Consider the following 25,751-nt stretch of genomic DNA (forward strand, 5'->3'; position numbering starts at 1 on the left):
TATATATATATATATATATGTATGTATTCATATCATGCAGTAGTACAATTTTGACTTTGAATTTGAAAAAAATATATAATGTTTTGCATTATGGTTCAACACCTACACATCACTACTTTGGAATCTAGTGGAATATTTCTACATCTTTTTTTTTTTTAAAGAACCTACTTGAACCAATAGAATAATTATATTATTGTCGTTAAATATAATATTTGTTTGCTATTTTGAAAAATATATTAAAATATAACACTACTTTTATATAGTAGTAAATAAATCTCACTTTCCATAAAAGACTATGTAATTATTATTACTTAGGTGATTAATAGTGAAATCTTTTTAGTGTTGTTAATGTTGTTTTAAAATACACAAAATATATTATAGAAAATGAATAGGTTATAAAAATATATTAGAATTATTAGAAAAGACAAAATACTCCTTTGAGAATTGTTTTCCTCCATCTTCTTATAAAAATAAAAAGTTGTTAAAAGTTGGTGCTTTTGTATATTTTGGTGTTTGACTTCCACTAAAGCCAACTTTTTGGTCTACCTTTGATGTTCACATTTCCAATTATAAGAATTAAAATTTAAAAAATTCCAAAGGAAAGAGGTTGAGTTTTTTTTAAAAAAAAAAACATAAGAACAAAAAGTACAATCTTCACATTTAGCATATGGCTATTTTACTAATGATTGACCTTGGGGCAAGCCAGTTTGAGCACAGCTCAACTAATTTTATCTGATATTTGTTAATTTTCATTAACACAAATGCTGAGTAATTTAGAAAGAACAAAATTTTATGACTTACTTATTGAAGAGAAAGGAGAGAGAAGCAGCAAGAGTAAAGAAAAGGATAAAAGAAAACGTCAAGTTTGAGATCCTTATAGAGCACCTTAATTTTAGCAGCACAAGGATCATTATCTTTTCCATAGTTCTCTTGCAAAAAAAAATTCTTACGTTTAGCATTTTGCTCATGCTAGTTGTTTACAGAGCTATGCTACTCGGACCTTTCAAAAATACTTCCGTGCTCATAGCTTTAGTAGGATTCAATACACACCCAACAATACTTTTGAAAAGCTCGAGCTATATAGTTGTAGATAATATAACCAAGGGATGAGAAGTTTTTTAAGCTCATATCCAATAACTTATTTTGCTCCTATTTACAGTGTTTTAGGGCGTTCACAACCAATCAAGAGCACTTGGAATCTTTAATATCCGTGACATAATACGGCAGATTGTTATAAAATCTCTACATTTTCAATTTAAAAGAGCTACGTGATTATTTTAAGGATACCAGCTTTCTTATAAAACGTAGCTCTTTTAACTTGAAAATGTAAAGATTTTATAACGATCTATCTTACTATCAGAACGGTACGGATATTAAAGATTTTAAGTGCTCTTGGTTTGTTATGAAAGCCCTAGAACACTGCAACGAGGAGCAAAAGAAGTTTTTGGATGTGAGCCTAAAAAACTTGTCATCCCTTGGTTACGTTATCTGCAACTATATAGCTCGAACTCTTCAAAAGTATTGTTGGGTGTGTTTTGAATCCTACTAAAGCTATGAGTGCGGCAGTATTTTTGGAGGGTCCGAGCAGCATAGCTCTGCAAACAACTAGCATGAGCAAAATGCTAAATGTAAGAACTTTTTTTTGAAGGAGAACTATCGAAAAGATGATGATGCTTGTGTTTCTAAAAATAAGGCGCTTATAAGGATCTCAAACTTGAGGTTTTCTTTTTTCCTTTCTTTACTATTGTTTCTTCTCTCATTTCTCTTTGATAAATAGTCATGATAGTTTATTTTTTTCTTAGAAAAATGTCATCTCAAATATGGTATTTGATAAGAGTTGAATTCAAGATTTAAACTTGATTGCGTCAACCTTTAAAGTAACCCTATATCCTACTTTTCAAATTAGTGTTCAGAATATAGTATTTGTTAAAAGCTAAGGGCTTCTCACATATATATTCATGCTCCGTATTAAAAATATTGTGTTCGGTTAAATCCCCGTATCCAATAAGGTATATATACCACTGACTTTGGTGTGCTTCTTTTGGAAATTCTTCTTTTAAACAAACAAATTCTTGGCATATTATTAATTTAATTTTTTCTTGATCTAGTAATTCGATTTTTGTGCATACTAAAATCACTATGATGAGCATAATCAAGATAAAATTTAAATACAATAGCAAGTGATTGAAACTCCATACCGATGTATTGCACTCTTCATTCTTCATCATCAGAGTGTGGAATATCCTCATGTGAAGATCTTATATCTTCTGTATTTTGTTCAGGCAAGTTAGAGAATCCAAATGTGTCCTACAACATGTAGATAATAGATTAGATTAACAAGATAAATATAGCTTAAACATTCAAACTATATTATTTAAGAGGAAAAAATATTTATAAACAATTTATCTTAAGTTACTATTAAGTTCATTCAAAGTGAAGTATATTAAATATAATGACTAATGATAAAGTAATTATGTTTTTCTAAGTTGAATCATGTTCCCCATTCACAACATTAAAAGAAAATCTAAAATAGAAAAAAATAATGAGTAAATAGTTACCATTAATTCCAATGATGCTAGTTTTAAATTGCTTCAAGTGAACGATGATGATACGAAGAAATAACAATACCCCGATGAATCAAGAACGATAAAAAGAACAATCAGTCGTAAGTTTTAAAAAAATCTTAAACTAATTTGGTAAAATAAATTCAAAATCCTAGTTACCTTATAACACTATATTTAATATTTGTGTTTATAAAATTAAAAAGTAAAAATAAATTGAAAAACCTAACTTCTGTATGCCTTAGAGTTAAGTGACAGTGTAAAAAGAGTTTCAGTGTCACTGCACACAAGTTAATCTCAAAAAAAATAATAGCGATTTCCCAAATCTTTATTTTTACTATTTTTTTTCAAATAAGAAAATTTGAAATGTGATCTAGAAAGTCCATACATTATTTGACAAATAGAAACATGTCATTAGTAAAAAGTTAGAGCTAAAAAGAGATAATTGACTAGATGAAAAATAAATCATTCAATGAAACAAATCAATCTTACAATATATATCATGTGAATGAGTATTGATATAAAGAGAAAGTGTCATGGGAGAAAAGGGTATAGAGTTGGATCCATGAAAACCCCTATATATATAACTATAGGCCTCAAGGCTTTTTTGAACAAAAAAGGAAAAAAAATAATGGTAATTTTCTAAAGAAAAAAAATATATATTAGTATTTTCCCAAAAAGGTTGGATTTTCTTATAAGAAAATATTAAATTTAATTTAGAAATTTCATAAATCATTTTGACAAATAAAATATATCATTACTAAAGTTTTTTCCTAAAATGAGACATTTGGTTAGATTTCACCAAGTATGGCAACTAAATATAACTATAGGCGCCAAGCCTTTTTTGCACAAAAAAGGAAAAATAATAAATCTATTAGTATTTTTTTTCAAAAAGGTTGGATTTTCTTATGAGAATAATTAAATTTAATTTCGAAAATTCATACTTTGACAAATAAAAATATATCATTACTAAAGTTTTTTCCTAGAATGAGACAATTTTGACCTGATTTCACCAACTATGACAATTAAATTTTAAAAAGAGACAATTGACTAGATTTGACCAAGTATGGCAACTAAATTATAACACGTGTATGAGCTTAATTAGATACACAAAATATCTAAGTATAACTAAAAACAAAGCTATGAATTTTGATAATAATTTTAATTTACTAACTTTTAATTATGTTGTCTTTGTTGGAGTATTTGTGTGTGTTTGCTTTATATAAAATGATGCAACAGTAATACTCAATGGCATTTCATTTGGTATGTTATTGTAGTAATGCGACGGATGATAGTAAATATCGCTATTATAATTATATTAGATTAAGACCTTTGTTGAACAACTTAGCTTTCAAATGCTTTTAATTTAGTGATAGCAACATGATTATTTTAAAGTTCATTATCTTATATATATATACACATCATTTCACCATAATTAAGATGAATTACAAGTATAGTACAATTTAAAAATTATTTTAAATATCTATTCCACCTTTATGGAGTAATATTTATGCAAATTTGATATATATGAGGTTATTGTTGCTTTATATGACTTCCACACAAACGATGATATAAAAACACTTGATGCAAAATTTCGATGATAGAAAATATTTTTACTAATACAATTAGAGTTAACGTTATTAATTTTATTAAAGTAAGAGTTTTTTTATGTACAACTAAAAGCGTTCAAACGCTTTAGTTTGGTGGTAATAACACAATTATCTCGAAGTTTGTGGAAAGATTTAAAAACTACTATTTATTTTATTGATACATTAGGGTAAGATTAATTCCAACTCTTTCATTGGCTACCATCCATATTTTTTACACAATTATCTTTGGCTGCTATTTTTCTTCATTCATGCCAAATTAGAATAGTCAGTACCCAATATAGGTTTTGAACTATAAAAATGGTATGTGTAACGATTCGAATCGTCGTTATTTGAGAAGAGCAAAAATTTGCAAAAAATTTAGACTTTAGCAGGACAGTTGTCGCTGGCGGCGCGAGGCTGCAGGGGCAACTTACCCCGCTGCAGCAGGATCAGCGAGGCAGAATTCGAAATTTTGAAAAATTCTTATTTTTTTCATCTTTCTAAAAATAACCCATAGGTCGCGAATTATCCTATAAACCTTAGAAAAGTTATTCCAAGCTTGGGAAAGAAGGAGAAAGTGCTTTCTAGCATGTGGACGACGGAATCTTGCGAATTTTTGGTCAAATTCACCGTAGCGAATCCGAAAAAACTAGAAAGAAATCAAAATTGTGTGAAAATTGATTGACGCTCAGGTAGGTTAGGTTTTTATGCATTGAGTAGTTGCAAACATGTGCTTACCTTGTAGTATACGAAATCAATCGTAAAAGATATGTGTAGGTCTTCGTGCACCGAGTAAATTTCGTGAAAAAATCTATAATGCAGCGTATTTGGGGTTAGTGCTTGATGTAGCGAATTGATGGTCGATGGAGTGCTCTTAGTTTTTTTTTTTAGTAGAATTCATTCATTAAACAAGGATATCTGGTATAAGGGAATAAATTTCGGTCCATACTATGTTCGACCTATCGAAATAACTCGTTGATGTATGTTTAGTAATTTAGGTTTAAAACCCTAATGAAGAACTAGGGCTGAACTTGGTCTCTTTTGTGATCAAAATTGGGGGGAAATTTGTAGGTGATTGTTATAATTTCGTAATTGTGTGATGTATACATGTTCTAGCTTTAGTGTGATACTTGTATGTATATGAATGGTTCAATATTGATCACACTTGTTGTAGCAGAGATAGATGAATGAGGTAGCCATGAAATCATGATGTAAATGTATGATCTTGATGATGTACTGATACTACTCTTGAATGTGGCAATCCGATCATACCGGTTGTACTGATACTACTCTTGCTATGTCTTTTTGATATAGTCTGGATGCATGATTGGTGATGTTTGATTAGGTGAAGACGAAGAAATTCTTCCAGTAGCTTCGACTCTTCTTTCCGCATGGTGGGAGTTGTGTTCTTTTATTTAATTATTGTCTATCGTTACTCTTAGTAGCTCTTGTACCTGTTAGACTAGATCTTTGGGGTTGTTAATTGTTTTACTAGTCTTAACTAGTTCTTGAAAAAGAGTTGTTATAAAGATTTTATCTATACTACATCTATGTTTCGTCAATTTTCCGCATGTATAAACCTTTGGGGTATGAGAATTCTCCTACTTAGGTGCTAAATAGGTGCCCGCACGGCCCGATGGGTTGGATCGTGACAGTATGCAGTATGCTACTAATATAAACTACAGTCAGACCTGTTTTCTAACTTTAAAAGATGATAAATCAGTCTCCAAAATTTTCTTTCTTCGTTTCTACAGAACACCTGATATCAAATTCTATAGGTATAGATTTGGTGAATCAAAAAGAATGTGAAATAAAGATACCAATCAATAGCGAACTTCTTTTTTACAATTATGAATGTTTAATGAAATAGAAAACTTGAGGAAAAAATATATCGACTTTCTGTTTTTATATCTGATACTCTGCAACTTTCATATAGCTTTTGCCTATCTCAATAGTGTTTTAGCTATGACTCAAGCATAAAATGATTACATTAATCTCGAAGTTGTGGATGATTGAGATAACTAGTTCTAAGATTTTTTTCGTAGCTCTAACTTTAAAAGATGATAAATCAAATCTTTGAGTATACTCTCATTTAGATTAAAAATAATTTTGACGATATACTCTCTTTTATTTTCCATCTGTCCATTCTTCATCTTCAGGATTTATCGTAATTCTCGACTGATTTTTGTCTAGAACTGCTAGTAACTGAGTATGTAATGTATTGACTATTTTTGTCGCAATCCTAGTATCTAGTAATATATAAATATAACTATTTTTGTCACCTAACCAATATAGATTGTGATGGGATGATTGATATTCCTCCGATTTCGATTGAAGATTTCAGATTCAAATTCTCGAAAACGGAAAGGGAAAAAAACGCTAGAAGGAGGGCTTGAACCTCCGACCTTGTGGTTAACAGCCACACGCTCTAACCAACTGAGCTATTCCAGCTTATGTTTATTATTAATGCATTTCATATTTATTTATTTTACTATGTCAACTCACAAACATTCGTTGGGTGCATATATTAATATTATAATTTATAAATATTGTCGTCTCAAGCTTTTTAATGTATATATTGTTTTTGAAAATATATTTTCAAAGCAGTGTAGTTTGACTATATAACATTCACAAAAATAAAAAGTCTGAACACATGAAACTATATGTTTAGGAGAAATCTTGTAATGTCATCGCAACGTATCACTTTACAAAAATGTCATCCCAATTGTGTCAGATAGTAGTAGTTGCAATCACTATATTACATGGCAATATCAAATATGTATACAAAATCAATAATTTCAACACCAAATATGTAAAATACTGTTAAAATGAGTTGGAAACTAAGGAACATATATCCAAAGTACTAGTCAAAATTCAAAAAGTGTTATACACAACCAAATTTGTCTTCAAAATTTTGGTAATTCATCATGTTGTAATGTATTGGAACTAACAGTAACGTAGTTGGATGCTACGTACTTGTTAGTTCCCTCGTCGATGTTTCAGTTGGCATCAGAAAGTATCTCACACCAATGTACATTGCAATACTAATAACAGTGATAGTAAAAGGAGTAGCAAAAACTAACAAGTCTTTGGTTGGCTTGTTGTCGCGTTTTTTGGAGATGGATTGAAATGAGTGAGCAGACCTCTCGGATCGATTGTTCATGAAGGAAGAATAGGAAGCAACCTCTTCTTTGGTAAGTGCTGGCTTGAGTGACTTTTTGACTGTTTGGAAGTGTCTATCAGATACAACTGTTGCAGATATGTTCTCTCTCAAAGCAACTATTCCAGCTTCTCTGCATAGTCCTTCAAGCTCAGCTCCAGTAAAGAGCTCTGTGTCTTCTGCAATTTGTCTCAGATTAACATCGTTATTCAATTTCATATCTCGTGTATGAACACTGAGAACCTCAAATCGAGCTACCAAGTCAGGAGGGGGAACATAAAGAACCTGTGAGCAGAGAATATTGAATAAGATATGACCATTAACGAGTAAAACGATTGTTCTTTAAGAGTAACATTTGTGTTGAGATGCTAAGTTACACTAAGCATTCACGAGTTTCTTACGAGATCAAATCTTCCTGGTCGCATTAGTGCAGCATCAATTGCGTGGGGGCGATTTGTGGCAGCCAAAACAAGAATTCCCTGACAAAGCAACGATTAGAAAAAACGGGATTTACATTCAGTACTTAAAAAACTGCAATAAATTTACTGCTTACTTTAGCCTGCTCTAAGCCATCCATTTCGGTTAGGAGGGTGGATAACAGTCTCTCTCCAACCGTACTGCTTCCACTTGAACTTCCTCCTCTGTCAATTAAGAAAAAATCGTATCAGGGTTGTGCCTAAACAATGAGAATTGAGGAAGATATACTTAAACTCGCAAGACATTGCTAAGCTAAATAAACTTACCGTTTGGTTGCAACAACATCAGCCTCATCAAAGAATATTATACTTGGTGCTGCAAGGCGAGCTCTTCGGAAAGCATTGCGTAATAAAGCTTCACCCTCACCAACATACATAGAGTACAGCTCTGCACCACTGTTCCATGATTATGAATTTCAGGGAACTGACTAATTAGGATTTGCAATTTTTAGTCAAATTGAATGCATGAAGTAATAATTAGTCAATGCATTACATACTCAGTTACTGAAAACAAGCTAATAAAGATGGTTAACATAATAGTAAATACCAATCTGATGCCTTAGGCTCCAAAGGGACATAAACCCCAGCATACATTAGAGATTTAATTAGAGCGTACTAAATGACAGTCGTTTCAAACTAAACATGTTTTTGGTTTTCCCGAAAATGTGATACTAGTTAGAATTTAACATGTTTTAGGTTTTCCAGGAACTGTCATATAAGTTGGCAAAGGCTGATGGAGACAAGCATCACTCACTTGTTGCTAAGCAATGCATGAAACAACTATTAAACAATAGTGACAAACTTACTGGATGCATAAAAAAAAATGCTTAAATAAGAATAATAGTTGACAATAAAGAAGATAGAAAAAGGTGAAAAAGCTATGCATAAGTGCAAGCACCACCAAGTGTGGTGCTTGCACTTATCCAATATCTTATAACCAGCTATTGGATCATTTTAACTTTCTTTTTGGTGATGGTGGTGTATAGGTCAGTTTGTGCCCACCTCGACTATTTCATAAGATACCTACTATTTCTCATCAACACAGGTACCGGTAACTCTGTCCACCAAGGTAGATGATGGGACAAAATCACTTAATTTGTTTGCCTCACCGAAATTAGAACCTAAGACCTCATCGTTCTCCTCCCACTTCATTGACCACTAGGCCACATCCTATTGTGCTCATTTTGATTTATCAGTGAATGCATATGTTTCCTTTTTCCTAGTAGAAGCATTTATATCTAAAAACCATTATTACTTATGAAAGTTATCATTTATCAACCTCAAACAGCAGACAAAAGATTTAATTAGAATGGTCAGCAGACCTCAAGGAAAAGAATGAAGCTTGGGCAGCATGAGCAGCAGCTTTAGCAAGGGTTGTTTTGGAGCACCCTGGTGGACCATGAAGAAGGATTCCACGGGAAGGTGATACTCCCAACCGTTCAAATGCTTCTGAGTGTTTTAAAGGCCATTCAACAGCTTGCTGAAGCTTTTTCTGTTTCAAGAATTTAACACCTTATTAGATTTTGTCAATATTCAGCCTGACCAAATTGTTCCTGTGAGGTCATACCTTAATGTCTTTCAACCCTCCAATATCTTCCCAAGAAACCTTCGGGATTTCAACAGTAACACCCCTCGTTATACTAGGACCAACCACCGATCTTGCATGCTTCCAATCTTCCATATTAATGCTGTACGAGTCGTCGTCCAGATTTGAGTCAGAGCACTTTCTTACTGCAGACATTGCAGCTTCCCGACACAGGGCCTCTAAATCTGCCCCAACATAACCATTACAAGATGCAGCAACTGCTCGAAGATCAACACTCGCATCCAATTGAAGCTTCTTTATATAAAGCTGAAAAATCAAAAACCAGCATCACTAGACCAATTTCATACAGATCATACTACAAAAGGGATTGAGAAACCATAGGTGTCCACAAAGAGTACTCATTCATGTATCTCCTTAAACTGGGGCATGCTCAAAACTGTATCTTATGCAGCTCACCTTGAGAATATGCATCCGCTCTTCCTCAGTAGGTGTGGTGACTTCAATTTCAGCATCAAACCGTCCAGCCCTTCTTAAAGCTGGATCAATAGCATCGGGCCTGCACATAGAATGATAAAATGTATAGGCGTCAACATTAATTTGGAACACAAGCATAGAATTTCATGACCATCAGAAGGATATATTAGGGGTTTGGTGGCTTGCTTACATAAACTAAGCTACCATTGTCTCTTACTTACGTTTTCTTGTAGGATATCACAGTTAACGTACATTATATATGATCATTATATTCGTGGGGCAACTGTTTAGCGAAGGCCACATTAGCAAATTGGCATAGGCCTCGTATCATGACCCTAACGCTGGCTGCAATTCTGAATAACTTCATCTTCTATTTCTCCATCTCTAGTGTTCACTTCCTTTATAGCAGATCCTTCGATTTGTTTATTGCCACTCACTTCGTTCATGCACAATTTGATACTCATTCTCAAAGCTAAATGCATCAACAATGCTCTCATCAAAGAGCTCAAAAGTCCATTTTATCATGCAGACCTCCAGATGCCTCTTTGCCAGACTACATTTCTTTCCCATTCTCAAGTCCATTACTTTCTCATAAGAGTACTTCTTCAAGAACATTGTTAATGCAATGAGATTGTTCAACCTCCAACCCCTTTTTGTGTAAATGTCTTCACTGCAAATATCATGGCCTACAGATTCCCGTGTGAGGGGCTGAGGGCTGCTAGGAAGCTTTAATGGATGTTTTTACTTAAAGAACAGGCTTACATGAGAGGCACAGGAAAAGGCAATCCACTACAAAAGTAAAAAAATAATAAACCAAACAAAGCAAATGTTGCAGAACCCTTACCTATTGGTTGATGCTACCACAACAACATGTGATACTGATGTCGATGAGGATTTAATGGAATCCATCAACATAAAGAGTTGAGAGGCTACACGAATTTCTTGTTCCCTTCTGCAATTCAAGCACTCAAATAACATGTTACTAAAGAACATTGGAATATATCAACTCTACCCTACCAACATCTTCTTCTATTTTTTCCGGTTTTGTAAATCATGATTGCAAGCCCATTTCATATGGATGTGGATAAAGTGATGCAACATATACCTAGAATCTCTACGAGGACAAAGAGCATCTATTTCATCTAAAAAGATGACTGATGGCTTGCCTAATTTTGCATGAGATGATGCTTCTGAAAATGCCTCCCTCAAAATTTTCTCACTTTCACCAGCATGAGCCCTGTGAACGGAATGGGGACTGCAAACATCCAAAGCCAGAAAGAACAATAAGGCAAAGAAACATACAAAACAATGCAAGATTCTCCTTGAAGTTCAATGACTTTTCTCTTAATGTATGTAAAAGTGTGGAGTCACCATACAATATAACTAGCATCAAAAGCTAAACTCTTTCAAAGCACAGACATTTTTCAGTTATTTAAATATTATCAAGGACCATAACGATCACAGACTGCTCAGTGATTCAATCGACAGATCTGGACTAATTAAATAAATTTCTTCCAAGCATACTTATAACGAACTTCTAGTATTTTTTTGTTGTTGTAAAATACGGGTCCTAAGATGAACTAAATAGGAGATGTATGGTTGATAGAACTCATATCGACTACCCCAGCTTGCTTGGCTGGAGGCGTCGTTGTTGTTATCGGCCAAGCATACATAATAACGAAATGAAAACATCGAACAAATAAATATGAACCATTACTTTTATTGTACATAAGCAACAAAAACAGAACACATTTAGAAGTTCAGAGAAAATAAAGTTGAGTGAGAATCACACACCTTATTACAATCAAATGGGCACCACATTCTTGAACAACTGCTCGAACTAAGCTTGTCTACAAATTAAAAAAATACAAAAGTTAAACCAAACAGCTATTTTTTCTGAACAGGAAAATCAAACAACTATCTTGAACCCAAAAATCCAGAGGTATGATTTTGACACAAATCCAAATGTCAATTGTAAAATTGATAACACAGGATTTGGCTCAAACCAAAATGCCAATTTTGAGATTCAAAGACATGATTGTGGCTCAAATACAAATGTAAATTTTGAAATTCAAAGACATTATTGTTGGCTCAAACTCATATGTCAATTCCAAAATTCAGACGTAATTTACGGCTCAAACACCAAATGTCAATTTCCAATTTCAACAATCATGGTTTTGTCTCAAAACCAAAAAGTCATTTTCAAATTTTAAAAAAAAGACATCAAGAATATACATATACTATACCTTTCCAGTTCCAGGAGGTCCATATAGCAACAACCCACGTGGCCACTACAGAAAAAATAAGCAAAGCAATTAGAGTTGTCAATGAAAGATGATAAGCTATATATCAAAGCTATACTATCTGGAAAAACTTTTAGTACCTTTAGGCCAAGTTTTCGAGATTCAGCAGAGTAAAGAAGAGGATAGGTGATGAGTTCTCTGAGAACTCGAAGAGCTTCAGCATTACCGGCTATAGCTTCTTCTGCTTTCCACTCACCAGCACAGCTGCTACTCCCACTGCTACTTTCCATCTCTCAGAGTGTGCTGGAGAGGAGGCAGGGACCAATACTTTCCAGCTGTGTGGTTAGTGGGGGTTTACACTTTTGCCTTTACCCCTTTTTGGACCCAAAGAATAACCCCAAAATTCTCAACTTTGGAGCTTCATCCAAAATAGCTCCTAATATATAAAGAAAAACCTATTAATGTTGTAAGTTCTCAAAAGTTGATGCATATTTAGTTTAGTATAGTTAATAGAACATCAAAATATGCCTACAACTTGAGAAATAAACTGCCCCAAACAGAAGCCATTATTCAACAAGCAGAAAGATTCAAGAAAGTACCCAACATATAATTAGTGGTAGCAAATTTAAAAAAAAACACCAAAAGATTACATCTTTGAACATTCCAGAAAATACCCAACATATAATTAGTGGTAACAAGAATAGGGTTCTGAATAAAAGTTCTAACCTTGTGAAGAAAATCACTCTGTCAGCAATGGCCGCTTTAGTCGTTGAGTGTTCTATTTTAGTTTTCTGAAAAAGGGTTTTAGCCTAAGAAGAAAAAAGTTAAAACTTTAAGGGCAATTTTGTCCTTTTAAAAATATTTTGATATTTCATAAACCTTTCTTCCTACTTGGTTTTAAAAGTTCTGTTTGTAGGGTTTAAGGAAGCTGCAGGACAAAGAAAGATGTGTGGCATAGCAGTGATTGTGTCTGGAATTAAGATAATTTTATCATCTTTAGACCCAAATTTTATCTCTCCAATACCTCTATTGGAACAAAAGGTAATAGTATATAACTCTCTTTAATGAAATAACCATTGATTCAAGAATAGCTAAACTGCAGCCTTATTAGGGCCTTTATTTACTTCTGATTTCATATTTGTTACTCTTTTTTGTATCTTTAGATGAAACCCTTTTGCTGCTACATCTAAATTAAGTTTAAGAAACAGCATAAAACTGCCTGGAACTGAAAAGGGGAATTGGAGAAAGGTAGCTTTTGATTAAAGAATTAGATGAAAGGAGCTATCTTTGCATCTTAATGAGGAAAGATTGATGTGAAGCTTCTAAAGTTGTTGTCTTTTTTCATGTATATGAACCCCATATGCTACAACATCTAAGTTATGTAGAAGAACAACAACTAAAAGAAGCTATTTGTGTAGCTTTATGATGAATGAGGTTTCTGTCGTTATGTTTCTTTAAAATTTGTTTGATTGATCTGCCCAATTTTTATACAATCTGTGAATGAAGTAAAAGCAGCATAAGAGCTTCCTGCAATTGAGAAAGGGAAATTTTAGAAAGATAGCTTTGATGAAAGGATTAAAAGAAATACCTTTGCACCTTAATGAGGAAACATTTATGTGAAGTTTCCTAAGTTGCTATCTTTCATCTCTCAACTTCTGAATCGGTAGATGTACCCCTCTTGCTACAATTGTCTAGATTAAGTAGATGAAGCAAAAACAGCATAAAAACTTCCCGCAACTGAAAGGGAAATCTTAAAAAGACACCTTAGGTAAAGAATTAAAAGAAAAGAACGATCTTTGTACCTTAATGAGGAAATGTTGACGTGAAATTTCTAAAGTTGTAACCTCATCACTCGTTTCTGAATCGTTAGATCACTCGTTTCTGAACCATTAGATGTACTCTTTTTGCTACAACGTCTATATTAAGTAGAACATCAACAATTAAAAGGACTTGTCTCTTAGCTTTATGATGAATGATTTATGAAGCTCCTGTTATTGTTTTCCTTTATAATCTTTTTGATAGATCTGCTCTTTTTAGTACGTCTCAAATGAAGAAAAAAACAGCTTAAAAACGGCTGCAACTGAAAAGAGTAACTTTAAAAAGCTAGCTTTGATAAAGAATCAAAAGAAAAGAGCTATGTTTGCTCCTTAATGAGGAAGATTGATGTGAAGCTTCTAAAGTTATCTTTTTAATTTTTGAGTGATCTTTAGAGGCTGACAACGTTTTATATTGTCATTAGACTTTATTTTCAGTGGATGACATAAAAGGGGTGTTAAGAAGAAGGGGTCCAGATAGTTTGGGATGCAAGAAAGTTTTACTTCGTGCCAGGGTTTCATCTTTACCAGGTGGGGAGCAAGATGTTGTTGCCTTTGTGGAGGATGAAGATGCGAGTGAAGGAGAGAATTTTCATATGGGCTGTGGCGATGCTAAAGAATTCATTAGAGAATTGCAATTTCTTGGTGCTACATTGCAGCTTAGGGGCATAAATCCTATTGTTCAACCATTGGTTGACATGTCAGGGAACATCCTTGTTTATAATGGTAATACATTGCATTTGAACCATTACCAACATGATAAACTTAAGTGTCTCTTGGATTTCTTGCTTCTTGACTTTCTTATGTTTGATATATTTTGTTTTCAACTTAATTGATGTTTTAATTTTGGAGAGTCAAAAAATGTACACAATTATTAAGTTCTTGTTTCTCTTTACTTTCAAGTGATTGGACAAATGAAGATTTTACAATTTTAGTTTTCTTGTTTGCTCAAACAATTCAGTTTTTTTTCCTCAAACAAGTTGCTTGCTTCAGCATTTTTTCTGTCTTATATATTTTTCATTTCTGTTGAAGTTAGTCAAATCTTTTTTCTAAAGTAATGAAAATATTGAAACTTAATTTATTTATTTTTTAATCAAAACTAATTACTACTTCCTACTTTTACCCCATTTTCTAGGAGTCTTTTATTGACTATTGTTTGTTTCCTGTAATTATTGTTTAGGTGAAATATTTGGAGGCATCCAGATGAGTAGCGATAACAATGACACTGAAATTTTTATGCAACATCTAGGACTATGTTGTTCTCATGTTTCCTCTCCGCATAATAAAACTCATACTTCTGGGGATAAGCAAAGTACTGTTCCAGAACTTCTTTCCAGAATCAAGGGGCCTTGGGCTTTGATTTATTGGCAGGTAACTTTTGGTGGTAAGTTTCTATTGGCTTATTTCAGCAGGAAAGGATGTATTATTTTGAAACAAAGGCTTGTCTAACGTTCCACTACTCTTTGCTATAGAGTAGTTCAAGAATATTATGGTTTGGTCGAGATGCATTTGGAAGGCGAAGCCTTCTTGTTCACTGGCCAACAAAGGAGGACCCTCGGTTTCTGCTGTCTTCTGTATCACCACATGCCTCTGTAAATGAAAGTTCTGGTAACAATTATTAACATCTTACTCACTTACTGATTTCTTTAACACAATTAAGATTTCTTGGAGAAGCTTCAACTTATTTTAAATCAAATCAGTTGCCATTTATCTTTTATGGGAACAACTCTATTAAATTATCAATAGTGATGATTGAGCATGTACACCCAAGAACATATAACAATCCAACATATTGTGTGGAGCTAAGCATTTTGGTGATTTGGCCATCCTCTCTTTGTGAAGTTTGGTGCTTCATAAAATCATTACTGCAAAGCTGTCTATTAGTTAGATAAAGTATTTGATGTTGGAAGAAAGTTGATATTACTTGTTTGTTCATTGTTCAATATTTTAAAATTAGAAACATAAATGTTATAATTATTTGACATTGTTACCTACCAACATGAAAGAGAAAAAAAAAAAGCAAAACATGGGAGCAGTTGGTAGTATAGTCTATAGCTCCTTTATTCTTAACGAATGGGACACTATGATCTTGTAGAATTTGCAGATGGAGAGGGAATATCCAAAACAGACTTCTGGGAAGAACTTCCATGCGGTGTGTACAGTTTGTCTATTGGTGATTTAGGAACAGATGACTATTTAATTGGTGAAGTTTTGAAGCATGACTGGACAGATCCAAAACTGAAGGAGTTAATCACTTGGGAGAGAACTTCTGTCCAACCAAAACCAGAGGACTTGCATGTTTCTCACCAAAAGGTTTATAGCAGGAAAGAGGACTCGCCTTTAACTCCTTCCATTCTGATGGAATCTAAGTTAGGTGACCATATCACTTAGTTCTGCTGTTAATACCATTCATTACATGTTTGGTGGATGTAGTAATTGTGATTAAACATGCTGTCAGAGTCTAACTTGAGTGCAATCTTCTTCCAATTATTACAGCTTCTACAGACTGCCTACTTACATCGCTACCACATAGGGTAATGATTGCTTTACAAGAGTCAATAATGCGACGCACTGCATTAAATACAATCTACCAGGTCAGAAACTGATTACTTTTGTTTTCTGTTTTCACCCAATGTTTAGAACTAACATTTGACTCCTCCTGTGGATACATGTATTGATTTAAGAAGCCCTTCAATGGAACAGGAAGAGCATAAGCTGTTGTATTAGCTTCTGAATTGACATAATTCTTGGCTATTGTGTAGGCCACTTCAGTTGACTACACAAATAAATGCAATGCTCCAGTTGCCGTGCTCTTTTCTGGTGGATTAGACTCTATGATACTAGCAGCATTACTAGATAAGTGCATGGATGCCAAATGTGAGTGTCTCTGATGTCCATGTTGCTTGAGTTAAGAATAGAACATTCTTTCAAGTTCCTTTCCTTTTGGTTTTACCTGTGGAAAATTTAATCTAGTCATGGTCTATTCTGGTGGTTTACTTGTAGATGAAATTGATCTGCTAAATGTAAGCTTTGACGGTCCATTTGCTCCTGATAGAATCTCTGCTAGAGCAGGTCTAAAGGAACTACAAAAAGTTGCCCCATCAAGAAGGTATTCATTCCCTTCTTGCTTTCACTTGTACCATTAGCAACTGGATATCTTAGTGAGAAATCAGCAAGATGACACACTTGTGTCTAAAAATGCATGTTGATAATGCCGGTTTGATGAATCAAGCAAACTATGAGTCCGAATTTAAATGAAATCATAGCTCTATGGACATTGAAGAATTTTGGCAATTTAAAAAATGGTCCTACTCAATGTACCTTCTTTAGATACAAAGATATTAGGTTGCTCATGTGAAAGCAAATGCAATCTGGTTTTGAACCTCTACCATTTTGTTTCTCTCCATCTTCTGTTCTTTCTTTTTGAGTTTTGTTCATCATAAAACTGAGTTGCAGATGGAAACTTGTAGAGATTGATGCTGATCTGCTTAAGCTGACCTCTGAAACGAAGCATGTCATGTCACTAATAAATCCTGCAAGGACCTACATGGTATTTTCAAATCAATACCTATATGAATATGTCTCTGTTACTTTGTTATTTTGAACCACGATCAAATTGCTCAATTATTTCTTCCTTGCTTCAGGATCTGAATATTGGTATTGCTCTGTGGTTGGCTGCTAGCGGTGACGGTTGTTTGCAAGATGAAACAGGCAACGATGATACCTGTGTCAGTGTCAAGTACAAATCTGCAGCTCGGATTCTCCTAGTTGGTGCTGGTGCAGATGAACAATGTGCTGGATATGGTCGGCATAGGACAAAATATAGAAATGGAAGGTGAAGTCCTCCTGAACATCTTTTCTTTACTTAATGCATTCCTGTTGACTCATTTTGTGATATCCATTACGTCCCAGTTATGCGTAGGTTTGCCATCCTCAAAAGTACTTGGGGCAACTAGCACTGGAGTGCATTCACCTCTTGTTTATATAATGTTGCTACATACGCCTTCAAAGAAGTTGCTTTAGTAGTTCCAAAAGCTTAAAGTGGTAATTGCTTATGTTCTAATTCATGCTCTTTTGGTGCTGTATCAGCTGGTTAGCTCTGAATGATGAAATGAAACTAGACATGCAGCGGATTTGGAAGAGAAACCTTGGGAGAGATGATCGGTGTATTGCCGACAATGGCAAGGAGGTACTTGAATTAGCCTTAAACGGAGCCTTTCTTATATTATAGTTACAGTCTAAACGTATTTACTGTTTTTTGCAGGCCAGGTTCCCTTTCTTGGATGAGGATGTCATTAGGATTTTGCTAGATATTCCGTTGTGGGAGATCGCTGACCTTAATCAACCAATTGGTATTGGTGACAAGAAAATCTTGCGAGAGGTTAATTACACCTTTGAACTTAATCTTAGACTGGATTTCGAAATTACATCAACAATGATGTCGTGATCCTTTGTTTGTATCTGTACTTGCCCTCCTCTAATTGTATCTGTGCACTCTGCAGAAGAAGTATATTTTATCAGGAGGATTCGCTCTTCCCCTTTCTACAATCTTTCACTTAAAATCATTTTCTCTAGCAGGTTGCACATTTACTTGGTTTGTCTGAAGCAGCTTCACTTCCAAAAAGAGCAATTCAGGTACATATGCTCTTTATCTGTCGTTGAGGTCAATTTTCTCCCATTCATATATGGTTCACAAAACGCCATCTTAATTGAGATGTTCGGTTAGATTTGTAGGTACCAACTGTTGCTTGTTAGAGTACCATTGCTCAAATTTTTAACATTGACACGTTTACTCAACTACGTTTAAACTTTATCTTTCAGTTTGGTTCAAGAATTGCAAGAGAATCAAATCGGAAAAATTTTGGAAGCAACCGTGCAGCCAATCAAGCATCTGCTGGAAGTGTAACGATACACAGAAATAACTCATAATCCCACATATATGTATACCATAAAACACGCGCAGTTCTTTTTCTGGTGCCTTTATCAACTCCATTCAGGAATCAAGACCACAATCAAGCGTGGAAAGATAAAAAGGCTCTATGATGATTTGTCCCGCGTATTATTTTGATGGACGATTTTTGTGAGTCCAAGATCGAGATACTATTGTCTGTCTTCATGTTCGATACAGTGAATACTTGTCTTGATCTCTTGGTTGAACGATACTCGCGTTTTTTTGGGAGAAAATGAAGTGGGATTGTTAGTCAGTGTTGCTTCTGCTAGGTTGTGTTCTTTGTCTTTCAATTTGTCTATAGGTTCCCTTTATCTGCAGCTGATTGAAAAAATAAAGAACACAACATGGTTGGTGCTTTTCTGATACACTGGTAACTCACCCATCACGACTGATTTTGGATATTATGACATGTCGTAATCTCACAAATAGGGTCTGGAGAGGGTAGAGTATGTTGACTTTAGGGATCTTGTGTGATATAGAGAGATTGTTGATTTGTTTCTAATGTAACCTCGGCAACTGACTCGAGAAATGCAAGAAGAAGGGTGAGGTGTATTAAGATCTTAGTCCTACCTTGTGCGAGGTAGAGAGGTTGTTTCGGATAGAGATCTTTTGCAATTGACGGCAGATATTGAAAGATTGAAAAAAAAAAAAGAAAGGAAAAAGAGAGGTATGCAGACCTTACTCCTGTCCAAAAGATGTTTTTGATAGGAACTTGGTTATCGATTTTGGATATTAAAGAAAAGATAGATGAGGTAGACCTTAGTCCTACCTTGTGTGAGATTGAGGAGGTGTTCTCTATAGAAATTCGATTATCAATTTGGATATTAAAAGAACAAATAGAGGAGGTCTACCTTGTGTGAAATCGAGGAGGTGTTTTCGATAAAAACTCGATTAACAATTTGAATATCAAAAGAAAAAATAGAGGAGGTAGACCTTACTCCAACCTTTTGTGTGCGATCGAGGAGGAGGTGTTTTCGATAGAAATTCGGTTATCGATTCCAGATATTAAAAAAAAATACCTTGTGTGAGATCGAGTATGTGTTCCCGATAGAAACTCGATTATCAATTTGAATATCAAATAAAAAAAATAGAGGTCGTAGACCTTACTCAAACCTTGTGTGTGATCGAGGAGGAGGTATTTTCGATAGAAATTCGATTATCGATTCCGGATATTTTTAAAAAATAAGGTAAAAAAACGCTAGAAGGAGGGCTTGAACCTCCGACCTTGTGGTTAACAGCCACACGCTCTAACCAACTGAGCTATTCCAGCTTGTTGTTTAGGTATCAGCCAAAACTTTATTATATTTAATAACATGTAAAAAAGAGAATATAATAATTATAACCTAACAACAATAAAGTGAATTATATATTTTTTAAAAAATTAAATAAAAATTGAGTTTCATTCAAATTTCACCAAAGTGAAATTTCATATTTGAAAAATATTACTTATGGTCCCCCAAACGCATCATTAATCACATTTAAAACTCAAAATAATTAATGTCAAAGCTTCTTAGAATTAATGGAAAACTTAAGGACTACATTTATAATCAACATTAAAATTTATTTCAAAAGTCTTTAAGTTGTATACCAACGAAATTGATTTTTAAATTAGTCTTCAAAATAGTCAACAAATATAGTAATTGATTTCATTAGTAAGCTTTTATTTCAAATACAAAATTACATTTATTATTGTCAAAATGCTCCTATGCATTTAAACAAATAATTAACCATAACTAGTTTTATTTTTCCTTTTAATTTTATGTGTTTTTATTTGACGGGATTTTAATTTAGTAAAAATAAATTAATTATGTTTTACGATTTTAAACTAAAATTATAATTAATATACCAAAAATACATAAACTTTTTAATCTTAATATATTATGTTAGAATATTACAATTTAAGTGATACAAGTATGATTTTAAAATACCTTTTCTCAATTTATGTCCAAATACAACTTATTTTATTCTTTTTCAATTTAACTTCAAATGCATACTTTTTCTAAATATCAACTAATTTATGTCCGAAAGCCTACTTCATATTATTTCAATATTTTTTTTATAATATATATGTAAGAAATATTTAACGATTTACGATTTTCACTTTTGATATATAAAATCTTAGTTGAAATAGGAGATATCTTTTCAGTAATTACCTCTTAATATTTTTTTCTCTTCGTCAATCTGTTACTATAAATTCATCACATATTCTTCATTTTATTTATTTATTTGTAATTTTAACACATTTTCTACATAGGTATATACAAATTATACATTTCTCTTTTGCCTCTTTATTTATTTATTCTCTTGTAATGTAACTTTTGATGTTTTGTTGTGTGATTTTCCAATTTTTTTTTTTAATGATTCCTCAAAATCTCGTATTTTTTATTTCTTGAATGGTTGATATATATTGATTATCTTTTAGGTTTTATAATTATGAATTATTAATTTTGTAGCATAGTTGCATTTTTTTTTTGTCAATTCTTAAATTTGTAACTTTTTTAAAAAAAAAAATTAGATTTGATGCTTTTAAAATTTTAATCAAGTTCTATGATGCTACATTTTATTAAAAGGCCTCAATTTGTGTTCATTTTGAAGTTTCTCCAATGGTTTTATTGGATGTGATTTTTACCAATTTGATAGGGCTATGGATTTTGTTAAGGTCCATTATCATTGTGATCTTGTATTTTTTTAGCCCAATTTACAATATATTTGTTGAAATTGTAAAATTAATGATATTTGAATTGAATTCCTTTTCGATGTTTAACATAAATTTTATTTGAAAAATATTAAAATTTAACGAGTGGATATATTATTTCACTTGAAATACGATTCGATTTTCTCTAAAAATAATCTCTATTACAATAAAATGGACCAAGTTTGTGAATAAGTATAATTTTTAAAATAATATTTCTTTTAGTTTGGTTTTTACCCATCCTATTCGCACATTACACACAGAGAGAGATGAGACCAAATTAATTAGTACGTCAACTAATCATGATGTTAATATTATTACTTGTTAATCAAATTTACAAATAAAATTATCTTTATAAAATATTTATTAATTTTTTTTAAGTAAAAGTATAAATATCTAAATAAAATATTAACCTAATTGTTTTGAGTTTAGACTCTCTTTAATTTTAATATTATTTTATATTTTTAATTAATTTTTATTTGCCTACAACCGGCCCTACCGATATTTCTCAAGCCTAACAAATCAGCAGATTTATTCGCTAAAAAACCATTTTCTTAAATGGGCTCCAAAAATTTTAGCCCAATTCTATTGAATCCCAAGTTAGGCCAAACCAACCCAACTGGCCTAACCTAGGATTTAATAGGGTTGAGCTAAGATTTTTGGAGTACATTTAAGAAAAGAGTTTTTTAGCTCGGTCTGAATAAGTGATTTGTTGAGCTTGAGAAATATCGATAGAGTCGGCCCGTGGACCAATAAAAATTAATTAAAAATATAATATAATATAATAGTAAACTTTAAAATTAAAGAGCGTTTAAACTCAAACCAATTATGTTAATATTTCTATTTAGAAATTTAAATTATACTTGAAAAAAAAACTTAATGAATATTTTATAAAGAAAATTTTATTTGTGGATTTGATAACAAGTAGTAACATTAACGTCATGTAATATTGTTTTTTGTCGATATTTACGAAAATATTTTTAAATTATAATTTATAATTTAATTTAATAATTATAAAAATATATTTTTAAAAAAATGGGCTGACCCGACAAGCCTGTAGCCTACGTATTTGTAGGTTGGGCCGACCGCTTTAAAACCCACACTAAAAATAAGTTAGTCCAATCTAACTCGTAAAATGTGAAAGTATGTTAAATTAGCCCGAATGAAATGACCTAACCCATATTGACAGCTCTAATTTTGAGTAAAGAATTATGGAGAGTTCGAATAATTGTCTCCACATTCATGAAATTAAAAAAAAAAATGCCAAAAATGGAGAAACAATTAATCAAAATTTATATAAATTCATTTATGATTTTTGAAAAAATATACTATATCCTATTTGTCCTATTTCTCTCAAGGCATGAGTAAATGATTGATCCACAAGAACAGGCTTTGCCAAGAAAATTGTCTCATAATATGTTAGCACATGGTGTGGGGTCATCTTATTTTTAGAAAAAATATACTCCTACTACTTATCCTTTTTCATTCAATTTGTTCCCTTTTCTTTATTACAATAATATTCGAAATTTATTAATTCGATTAATAAAGATTCACACGATATAATTTTTTTTAAGAAAGATGTATTTTTTATCAAAATTTCTTCATTTCAAAAACATAAATTGAAAATTTGATATTCGTGTGTAGTTTTTCTTTTTTTTTCTGAAATACATTGACAATCTTCAACATTTGTTGGTAAATTTTAATGTACATGTTTTAACTGAACACCAGAATATATAATAAATTATACATATCACCCACTTTTTCGACTTAATATTTCCAAGCACTCATAAGGGGTAAAGTAAATATGTCATCTCTTTTAAATATACAGTCACAACTAAAACGAGTTTGATGTTATACTCCTAACTAAGAATAATACCTATAATTAAGGAATATAATTTCAAATAGATTGTCTATATATTATGCTTTTTTCTTCTTTCTAATTGTCATGCTAAAGTAGGTAACTTTTTATTGACCAAATAGATATAAGACACATGTTGATTTGATTGAGTCCAAAATAATGATTAAGGATAATTAAGAGGAGACAAGTTTTAGTGGTGGTGAGTGCATGGTATGTAGTGGGGATGATAGGTCCACTTCAATACTTGTTTTCCACCAACACATTTTACACTTCCTTCTTGCCTCCTTAAAAAAAGAAAAAACTTGATTCTATTTTGGCCATCAATAAGGTTTTATTTCAACTTTTTAGCTAATTTGATTGAATCATTTTTAGCTAAATTAGTTTAGCTAGATGTAGGGGTGTTCGTGGTTCGATTTGAATCGGTTATTGGTTAAAATCAAAATCAAACCAATTTAGTCGATTTTTTAAATTTCTAAAATCAAACCAAACCAAATGAAAAAATAACCATCGATTTGGTTATTGGCGGTTTGGTTCTGTTTTTCTGATTTTCTCGGTTTGAAAGTAATAAATTTTTTAGGACATACGTATCTTGATTAGAAAAACATCTAGTACATGAATAATTCACAGAAGAGCTATTGTTGGTTCAATCAAGTAATTAAGCAATACTAGAGTTATCATTACACGAACAAAGTTATTAAATTAAGAGAAAGTGTGTGACTATCTTATGAAAGGTATGGTAGGTAATAAATTTTGATGGAATTGGACTTAGGATTGTAATTAAGCTAAAATTTAAGTGTTAGGCTTGAGAAAATTATAAAGTTAAAGACTTAAGTTATTTAAAATTTAACAAAATATTTATATTTATTTAAAAATAATATATAAATAATTATAAAATTTCAATTTTCAATTTGCCGGTTTTGTTTGGTTGTTTTTGCAGTTGTTTTTTTAGTAAAATCAAACCAAATAGTATCGGTTTTCAAAATTTAAAAACCAAACCTAACTAAATCAAACCAAATGTCGGGATTTTTAATTTATTTAATTTGAATTATGGTTTGATTTAATTATTTAACCATAATCATGAACAACCCTAGCTAGATGTTACATAAAGAAACGTGGATCTTAGGGGGTGGGGTGGGGGATTAGTGTCAAATGTGGGATTGGTTTATGTTCCAAACATGGAAAGACCTCTTTCCTAATGATTAGGGTCCGTAACTACGAGCGTATGATCGAGTTTGAATAGTGAAAATAGAAAAATTATCGTTATATTTTTTTTATTATTAATATGAAAATTTAGACAAAGTCAAAACAATCACATACATTCTCGATCTGACTAAATTTTGGTGGATAAAATTATTTCGTACTAATACGAATATGAGATAATAAATTACAATACGATAATCAAGATATAAGTAAGTTGATCTAAACAACACAATTATAAACGATAATCAAAGTATAGCCACTTGCATGACTAAAGAGGATAGGTCACAATCAACAGAAATGGTAAGCCAACACCAAAGCAACAACAAAGCATGCTAATGTTCTATAATTGGCTTAACGTTAAGTTACAAGTGGCTACACAATTGTGGTGAGGTCGTTGATATTCTTTTGTCCTTAATCTGATGTCTCGAATTTAAAATTTTAGAAATGAAAAAAGTGTTGAAGTGTCACGCCTCATGTAACTTGTAAGTTCAATTATTTGTGACATATCGTATCGAATCAAATTTAATCAATTTCTAATATAAATACTGAATTTCGATTACGAAAAACAAAAAAAGTTACACGTGGCTCTAAGTATGTGTCTGAGAATCTTTTAGGCACAAAGTTTTTGTCCAAATTACTTACGTGTCCTACCGTATCTTTCTTAAGATTTTGATGTCTCTTTATGTCTTTTTCCTCTGTTAATTATACTCTCTAGTTATTTATATGTCATAATTTTGATTAAATGGAAAATAAATAAAGAACTTTTTGAAATTTTATAATTACGAATATATTTTAATATAAGAAATTAAATCTTGAGAGTTAAGATATTTTCTTTAATATATTTTTATGTTGTTATATAAAAGAGTTCACGGATATATAGTATAAAATTATTAAGATATTTTTTCCTCAACAAAACTAACAAAGATATAATATTATATATTCCGTAAGATTCTCGAGTCAAATAACACACAAAAAAATCAAGTATTGAAAAAAAAAATAGCAAAGAAATCATATATTTTCTTTATTTAATTTATTTGTCTTATTTATTTATTTTTAGCTTGTTTAAGAAATAGCAGTTTTTCCATTTTAACAACTTTTTTTATTTTAACTTTTCAAATTACATATTTAAGTCTCCAATATTAAATTATATTTTGATATATTTTACATATCTGTAATTTAAAACCATA

The 25,751-nt window shown here is 32.0% G+C and overlaps 2 protein-coding genes and 2 non-coding genes across 5 annotated transcripts; 1 reads left to right on the forward strand and 3 right to left on the reverse strand.

Moving 5' to 3' along the window:
* Window positions 1–6,527: 6,527 nt before the first annotated feature.
* TRNAN-GUU lies at window positions 6,528–6,601 on the reverse strand. Its single transcript has one exon. It is a non-coding gene; the product is annotated as a tRNA-Asn (tRNA).
* A 290-nt stretch (window positions 6,602–6,891) lies between these two features.
* On the reverse strand, window positions 6,892–12,892 carry LOC107020668 (cell division control protein 48 homolog B). Its single transcript, XM_015221126.2, has 13 exons — window positions 12,776–12,892; window positions 12,190–12,485; window positions 12,053–12,097; window positions 11,601–11,656; window positions 10,912–11,061; window positions 10,651–10,758; window positions 9,789–9,888; window positions 9,354–9,638; window positions 9,109–9,278; window positions 8,054–8,182; window positions 7,864–7,951; window positions 7,712–7,789; window positions 6,892–7,595 (listed from the first exon to the last, which is right to left on the reverse strand). The coding sequence occupies exons 2-13, from the start codon at window positions 12,337–12,339 to the stop codon at window positions 7,119–7,121; spliced, it is 1,836 nt and encodes a 611-aa protein (XP_015076612.1). The 5' UTR covers window positions 12,340–12,485; window positions 12,776–12,892; the 3' UTR covers window positions 6,892–7,118.
* Window positions 12,893–12,960: 68 nt separating this feature from the next.
* LOC107020667 (asparagine synthetase domain-containing protein 1) lies at window positions 12,961–19,067 on the forward strand. 2 transcript variants are annotated; one of them, XM_015221124.2, is made up of 14 exons: window positions 12,961–13,090; window positions 14,289–14,589; window positions 15,044–15,234; window positions 15,336–15,471; window positions 15,959–16,237; window positions 16,360–16,457; window positions 16,626–16,740; window positions 16,867–16,972; window positions 17,320–17,413; window positions 17,508–17,698; window positions 17,953–18,052; window positions 18,128–18,244; window positions 18,442–18,498; window positions 18,685–19,067. In XM_015221124.2, the coding sequence occupies exons 1-14, from the start codon at window positions 12,995–12,997 to the stop codon at window positions 18,790–18,792; spliced, it is 1,989 nt and encodes a 662-aa protein (XP_015076610.1). In that variant the 5' UTR covers window positions 12,961–12,994; the 3' UTR covers window positions 18,793–19,067. The 2 variants fall into 2 exon arrangements, with proteins under 2 accessions (XP_015076610.1, XP_015076611.1); XM_015221125.2 differs by having other exon boundaries at window positions 15,968–16,237.
* A 943-nt stretch (window positions 19,068–20,010) lies between these two features.
* Window positions 20,011–20,084, reverse strand: TRNAN-GUU. Its single transcript has one exon. It is a non-coding gene; the product is annotated as a tRNA-Asn (tRNA).
* Between the last annotated feature and the right edge of the window lie 5,667 nt (window positions 20,085–25,751).

This window comes from Solanum pennellii, chromosome 5 (assembly GCF_001406875.1).
Source record: "Solanum pennellii chromosome 5, SPENNV200".
Taxonomy (NCBI): domain Eukaryota; kingdom Viridiplantae; phylum Streptophyta; class Magnoliopsida; order Solanales; family Solanaceae; genus Solanum; species Solanum pennellii.

What these genes read in the sequence shown, in the direction of transcription:
- LOC107020668 (XM_015221126.2), bottom strand. Translation starts at nt 12,339, where the DNA reads ATGGAAAGTAGCAGTGGGAGTAGCAGCTGTGCTGGTGAGTGGAAAGCA. An exon ending in GATGTTGTTGCAACCAAACG is followed by an intron (nt 7,952 to 8,053) that starts GTAAGTTTATTT and finishes CTTAATTGACAG; the next exon opens with AGGAGGAAGTTCAAGTGGAA. An exon ending in ATGGCTTAGAGCAGGCTAAA is followed by an intron (nt 7,790 to 7,863) that starts GTAAGCAGTAAA and finishes TTGCTTTGTCAG; the next exon opens with GGAATTCTTGTTTTGGCTGC.
- LOC107020667 (XM_015221124.2), top strand. Translation starts at nt 12,995, where the DNA reads ATGTGTGGCATAGCAGTGATTGTGTCTGGAATTAAGATAATTTTATCA. An exon ending in TCTGATGGAATCTAAGTTAG is followed by an intron (nt 16,238 to 16,359) that starts GTGACCATATCA and finishes CAATTATTACAG; the next exon opens with CTTCTACAGACTGCCTACTT. An exon ending in ATCCTGCAAGGACCTACATG is followed by an intron (nt 17,414 to 17,507) that starts GTATTTTCAAAT and finishes TCCTTGCTTCAG; the next exon opens with GATCTGAATATTGGTATTGC.